Source organism: Oncorhynchus mykiss, chromosome 21 (assembly GCF_057628025.1).
Source record: "Oncorhynchus mykiss isolate SJ-2025 chromosome 21, ASM5762802v1, whole genome shotgun sequence".
NCBI lineage: Eukaryota > Metazoa > Chordata > Actinopteri > Salmoniformes > Salmonidae > Oncorhynchus > Oncorhynchus mykiss.
Window position 1 is genome coordinate 20,045,105 of NC_143042.1, and position 7,435 is coordinate 20,052,539.

The following is a 7,435-nucleotide window of genomic DNA, read 5'->3' on the forward strand; positions in this document are numbered from 1 at the left end:
CAATATTATCGCTTGCACAGTGCTCCTTGGGATGTTTGAAGCTTGGGAAATATTTTTGTATCCAAATCCGGCTTTAAACTTCTTCACAACAGTATCTCGGACCTGCCTGGTGTGTTCCTTGTTCTTCATGATGCTCTCTGCGCTTTTGACGGACCTCTGAGGCTATCACAGTGCAGGTGCATTTATACGGAGATTTGATTACACACAGGTGGATTGTATTTATCATCATTAGTCATTTAGGTCAACATTGGATCATTCAGAGATCCTCACTGAACTTCTGGAGAGAGTTTGCTGCACTGAAAGTAAAGGGGCTGAATAATTTTGCACGCCCAATTTTTCAGTTTTGATTTGTTAAAAAAGTTTGAAATATCCAATAAATGTCGTTCCACTTCATGATTGTGTCCCACTTGTTGTTGATTCTTCACAAAAAAAAAAAAATACAGTTTTATATCTTTATGTTTGAAGCCTGAAATGTGGCAAAAGGTCGCAAAGTTCAAGGGGGCCGAATACTTTCGCAAGGCACTGTATATACTGAAATCCTATAACAGATCATGTGACAGATCATGTGACAGATTGCACACAGGTGGACTTTATTTAACTAATTATGTGACTTCTGAAGGTAATTGGTTGCACCAGATCTTATTTAGGGGCTTCATAGCGAAGGGGGTGAATACATATGCACACACCACCTTTCTGTTTTTTTGAAACAAGTCATTTTTTTCATTTCACTTCACCAATTTGGACTATTTTGTGAATCTCCATTACATGAAATCCAAATAAAAATTCATTTAAATAACAGGTTGTAATGCAACAAAATAGGAAAATGCCAAGGGGGGTGAATACTTTTGCAAGGCACTGTAACCAGGAAAGAAACTCCTGGTCCTATTCATCATCACTGAGGCAGTAACTGTTGGCCCATGTGTATCCTTCTTTTGCATCGTCCACAACAAAAGCCCACCATTTTGAAATTACAAACCACAAGGAAAATAATCTTGTTATTTCAATCAGTCCAGTGTCAGTCTCCAGAAGAGTGGAAGGTATTGTTTGTTTGCGGAGGCAAGGGAAACTCTCACGGCATGACATATTCATAATCATCTGACAAAAATCAACATGTGTAAAAGTTGAAATATTTCAATAACATCATGTTATAAGATATTTTTCCCTGCACTAGTATTACTCATCAGTACCAGCTTTCAGTTACCTCAAACCTTAGTTTCACGGAATCCCCAGGACTGACGACAGCAGCCAGTAAAATGCGTTAAAAACATGCTAGAGAATCATAAAATCAGTAGAGCTAAAACTATACGTTTCCAAACGGAGAGAGTATAAAACGGAAAGAGTATAATGTTGGAACAGGATGCTAGTGAAGTCACAGTGCCAGGTATTCACACATACTGTATGTGTTTGGTCCCTCAGAGAGAACATGAGACTTTACCGTGTGGTACAAGTGCAAACAAGGAAATAAAACAGGCAGAAAGATCAATGCCAAAGGACAAAGGATAGATGGAGGTTGATCCCAAGTACTTATACTATACATGCTCCACACCTGGCTCCCAGACCTGGATTCAAATACTATTTTCAAATCATTTCAAATACCTTTTTTTTGCTAGGCTTGCTTGAGCTTTCCTGGTGTGGAACCAATTCAATAGTCACAAACATTCAAACCCCAAAACCCATCTATCTGGCACTCCAGGCAGGTGAAAACAAACAGTGAAAGTGCTTGAAAGATTTCAAGTAGTATTTGAACCCAGGTCTGCTGACTCCTGATATTGCCCAATCCAGATGAACCTGTCGAGTGTAAACCATAAAACGCTGACGCGTTCGTCGCTGCTTTATAAAAGTTAGGTAAACAAGCCTGGGGCTGGAGATTCCCCGTTGAGCTTTGTTTTTTTTAGTTCAGCCAGGATTAGGGGGAACCTTGGCCCACAGTGTAGTTCATGTTTGGGAGATGTCCCTATGTAAAGAAGGGAGAAGGTTAAATCTGATCCTCAGGGTCTGTCTGACTGGCACACATTGTCTGTTTACATGACCCAGATTAAGCCTATAGTTGTAGACTAAAAAGCACTTTCAATTCCCCATTGAGCTTCCTTTTTTAGGTCAGCCACGACTAGGGGGAAACTGGCCCACAGTGTAGTTCAGTTTGTCTGTAGTCCAGCTGTCTGTAGGTTTGCTCAGAAAGGCACTCCAACACAGTAAGGTTAAGGTTTGGTTCAGAAAACTATTCACAGTGAAATTAATTCGGTCCACGACCCGTTCGTTCTATCTCCTGCTACATACATTTTGAACTTTTTTAGAACCCATTTTATTTCCAAATGTCATGCATTTTTTTTAAAGAAAATAAGATTTAAGCAATTAAGTGATCATGAATGTCCATATGCAGCCATGCAGAAATTAGCTCAAAGCATGCTCTGGGATTGAAGAGACCAAACAAGTCAAATGGTGCCTGCCATGCATATGGCTGATTTCGTCAATATAGTTGAAATAATTCACAGCTCTAAAATCATGAGCAAGCAAATGAAGTGTAAAATGTAAAATATTATTGTTTCATCTGCATCAAAGTAAGAAATAGCAGTTGTCATCACAGCAGAAGGCATGTCTATGTGTCATCACATGGCAGGCAAGGCATGCCTGTGTGTTTAGGCTACCTGTAACAAATTGATAGGCTATTCGTTAGAATCACTGATAAAAAGAGGCTGTCTAAACAGCTACATCAATACCACATTTCCACTGGGGAAATACACATTCTTTTTTACAAAGTGCGGGTACACAATTGATCAGCTTAAATGTCATCTTCTTTATTTGTATTAGTATCAATAGTCCCTAAATCAATTGTGGCCTAGGCCTATAATACAGTTGTCTTTCCTGGACACAGGACAGACGTTGATGCCAGCGCCCTGCCCTGAGTGCCCTCACTCCTCGTCTTTGGCACACACCACCACGCGCAGCAGAACGTTGGACAGAATATCCTGGTAGAGACTGATGCAGACCCATCCGGGCAGGTAGAGGAGCGTGATCAGGCCCATGAAGTTGAATGGATAGTGGGAATAATCCCATGAGCATGCGCCGTACTGCCGCAGCGCCAGCCCCCAACAGAACTCCCAGGTGTAGATGAAGCAGATATAGATGGGGAGCCGCCTCCAGGTGCTCCAACCCCGTCTGAAGCGTAAATGAAGGTAGAGTTTTTCTACCACGAAGCTGCAGCTCCCGTACATCAGGAAGGACCACAGGGACGTGTGGCCGCTCATGGTCCGGTCCAAATTCTCCACAAGGTTGAATATCGAGGTAAAAATGATCTCGTCCAGAAAGCCATGCATTCCAAAGAAGAGGAATCGCACAACATCGGGTAGACCGTTATTAGGCAGCGACTCCAGGGTGCGCTCTGCTGGGGTAGACATGGTCCGTTTCCCGGGGCAGTGGTAGCGCAGCCGCGCAAGCCCCTTGTGGAAAACTTGGGTGAAGTACAGGGCCAGTAGGTAGTGAACTACGAGATGAGTGGCAGAGACTATTCTAACGTGCTCGGTCAGCGTGTTAATATTCCCAATCAGGATCTGCAACCCGATGTACACAGAGGGATAGAAAACAAGGTGAAAAACTACTGGGCGTCCTTGAAAGCACTTCTTTTGCGAATATATTTTTTCCAGCAAGAAATGGGTCACCGAGTGCATGATGCAGAGGTACGGGGAGGAAAAGCCGAACAGTTTGGGGTCGCTGTCAGCCAAAAGCCCCTGTGCCGACGACAGGAGAATATCCAAAGTGACACCGTGCATTCCATAGAAATAAAGCCGTAACAATTGTGGCAGCTCTGTCATTGATTCGCCCGCGTCCCCTACCTCGCTGGATGGATCTTTCTGCCGGGGCTTCCTCGCTGCTCTCAGGCTGCTACCTCCCTGTCCTGCCCGGATCCGCGGGCTCTCTCTCCGCCAGCTGGCCATGGTTGAGCTCTCTCTCCTCGGAGAGAATCAGAAAGCAGCTCTTGTTCTTCGTTCGTGGCACATTCTGTACTTTTAACGGAGCTGCGGCAGTGTCATTAGCAGCTTTGCACCTGACAGCGCCTGATCCACAGCAAAGATTTTCTATTATATTGATAAGATAGTCGAGTGACCGCTTTAACAATGGAAATACATGTCCTCAAAGATGGAAGGCAGGTGGGAGGAGGCAAGATCAGGTGGGACCATTCTAGCCAACGAGAGGGGGTTTAGACAAAAGTCAAAGACAGTAAGCCTGCAAGTATGAAGATCGGAAGAAACTGCTTCTCCAATAGAAATTTCAGATCATGCTTGCAGGTAATGTCGTGGTGACGTTGGCTAGCTAAACTCAGAAATATGTCATCTGGTCAATTGATCGTTTCGCGCTGAACTGGACATGTGCAAATCAAAGGCACTCCTTCGATATAGAGTTTTTGATGAAAATTCAAATGTGTCAGTTTGCCACTTTCACAAGGTTGGAGTAATAACATGTTCAGTTACTTAAAGACATTGGCTTGATTCTAGGTTGCGCCTTTAGATTTCTTCAGAAAATGAACAACTAAAGAAACATTTTCACTTCTGGCATTGACTTCTCAAACCCCAGTCTGGTCTTCTTGATCTGTTTCGCACGCATTCCGCGTCTGGGTTTTGAAACTCTGCGATAAAGTGTTTTTTATTTTCAAAGTTGCCGAAATGCCACGTGTGTCCACTTATATCAGTGCATTTGTAACAACAACTTAACCATTAGAAAAACGTATATTAGACCAAATAAGCCTCATGTAGCAAATTACCAATTCAATTTTCTGTTGACCAAATTTCACACTCATTGACAGCCATCCAAACATTTCTCACTTACTTTCATGGGCTGATTTTGGGCGGAGTAAACACTCTCGCTTCGCCTTTTCCTCTCTGTGGGCAGCCAGAAGAGAATAATTGAGCGCGTCGGAGGGGGCGTGATAGCACAGAAAAACGCAAGGTCCACATATGACGCTACTAAACTATACAGTAGTGAGTAGTGACGTAACATCCCACTGGTTTATTAACGGTCATGTGGCCATCTGAAATGTCGAACAAACATCTGTCATCGATTTATAATGACCTGCTAGCCCATAGGCCTTATTATGAATTGATCATTTGAATACTTTTGATAAACATAATTGAGCAATGTGGTCAAGCCCTAGGCCTGTATGTCTGTAGGCCCTGCATAATGCCCTAATTAATATAACCTACTGTAAATCTGTCTGTAGCCTAATGTACCACTATACAAATCCTGACCTAGAAAGATAGAATAACCTAGGCTACTGCAGTTTGGTCCCAGACAGTATTTTGGGACAGTGGCATGTGTAGGATCTCTCAGTTTCCTAGGTAACTATGTTTCCCACAATCCTCTGCTCCATGAGTTATGTTAACTCACTCAGTGTGTTCCAATGTCTCTCTCTGGGACCTATAGCCTGCTATTACTGAGGTATAAACAGCATACTGCTTATAATGTGATATTACTGTGATATAAACACCCACTGGCACAAAGGACACACAGGTGTCTTGGATCAGATGTTAAGGATGCTTTGACAGTATAAAATGCAGACTCTCATCTGCAGCGGCAATGTTATTTGTCAAACGTATCCTTTTGTATAGACTAGCGTGACAAACATGTCCTTCAACTGCACAGTCTGTCTACCTAGTTTACATCTCAACAGTCCAGACTTGTAGCCCAATTCACATTCTCCCCTTTCGCCCGGAAACCTGTACTCACTCACTCCCCCTCAGGGATTTAAAAGTATCAGATTGTTGTAAGACATATGGCAGACTTTGCGACTGCACATTGGCCAACCCTCCTCCGGGAGAGCAATTGGGTATTTAGGCTTATGCCTGGGGTGAATCGGGAATGGGCAAAAATGACAAAATACCATAAACATCAACATATCAAATGGAACCACAAAATACTTGTATTTTTAAATGTATTTAGTTATATACATGTATTTTGTATTTTAAAATACAGAAATATATTTGTAAGTAGCCGGCCTGAACAGCAACAACCTTCTCAGTAATGACTACAGAAATGTTTTACATGCTATGACTTGTTTATTTCCCTTAGTTGAATGCACTGACTGTAAGTCACTCTGTATAAGAGCGTCTGCTAAATTGCCAAAATGTAAACGTATATGTGAAAATGAACTAAAATGACCTGCAAAAGCACACTGTATATTATTATTGGCCTTGTTTTGGCCCGGAACTCATTAGAATAATACTCCAAATGCTTTGCAAATGTAAAGTTTTACATATACAATACATTTACACTGAACAAAAATATAAATGCGAAAATCCCTCCCCCAAAAAAGATCCCAGAAATGTTCCATATGCACAAAAAGCTTATTTCTCTCAAATTTTGTGCACAAATTAGTTTACATCCCTCTTTTTGCATTTCTCCTTTGCCAAGATAATCCATCCACCTGACAAGTGTGGCATATTGAGAAGCTGATTAAACGGCATGATCGATACACAGTTGCACTTCGTGCTGGGGAAAATAAAAGGCCACTCTAAAATGTGCAGTTTTGTCACACAACATAATGCTACAGATGTCTCAAGTTTTGAAGGAGAGTGTAATTCATATTCATTTCCCTACCATAAGCCACCTCAAACGTCGTTCTATAGAATTTGGCTTTACGTCCTAATGGCCTGACAACCGCAGGCCATGTGTATGGTGTCGTGTGCGCGAGCGGTTTGCTGATGTCAACGTTGTGAATAGAGTGCCCCATGATGGCGTTGGGGTTATAGTATGGGCAGGCATAAGCTACGGACAATGAACACAATTGCATTTACCGATGGTAATTTGAATGATGAGATCCTGAGGCCCATTGTCGTGCCATTCATCCCCCGCCATCACCTCATGTTTCAGCATGATAATACACAGCCCCATGTCGCAAGGATCTGTACACAATTCCTGAAAGTTGAAAAGGCCTCAGTTCTTCCATGGCTTGCATACTCACCAGACATGTCACCCATTGAGCATGTTTGGGATGCTCTGGATCGACTTGTATGGCAGCATGTTCCAGTTCCCACCAATATCCAGAAACTTCACACAGCCATTGAAGAGGAGTGGGACAACATTCCACAGGCCACAATCAACAGCCTGATCAACTCTATGCGAAAGAGATGTGTCGCACTACATGAGGCAAATGGTGGTCACACCAGATACTGACTGGTTTTCTGACCCCCGCCCCTGCCTTTTTTAAAAATGTATCTGTGACCAACAGATGCATATCTGTATTCCCAGTCATGTGAAATCCATAAATTAGGGCCTAATAAATGTATTTCAAGTGACAGATTTCCCTATTATGAACTGTAACTCAGTAATATATATTTATGTTGAGTATATATTTAGTTCATTTAGCAGACACTCTTATCCCACCATAGTGCCATCAGACTTCTGATACCAATGCAGGGTGAAAGGGGGGCACAAAATGTGAACC

The 7,435-nt window shown here is 42.4% G+C and overlaps 1 protein-coding gene across 1 annotated transcript; it reads right to left on the minus strand.

The window, feature by feature from the left end:
• Positions 1-2,515: 2,515 nt before the first annotated feature.
• LOC110500201 (transmembrane protein 229A-like) lies at positions 2,516-6,502 on the minus strand. The gene has a single exon (XM_021577410.3). It carries the CDS (start codon positions 3,930-3,932, stop codon positions 2,910-2,912), a length of 1,023 nt encoding a protein of 340 aa, XP_021433085.1. The 5' UTR covers positions 3,933-6,502; the 3' UTR covers positions 2,516-2,909.
• Between the last annotated feature and the right edge of the window lie 933 nt (positions 6,503-7,435).

What these genes read in the sequence shown, in the direction of transcription:
- LOC110500201 (XM_021577410.3), bottom strand. Translation starts at nt 3,932, where the DNA reads ATGGCCAGCTGGCGGAGAGAGAGCCCGCGGATCCGGGCAGGACAGGGA.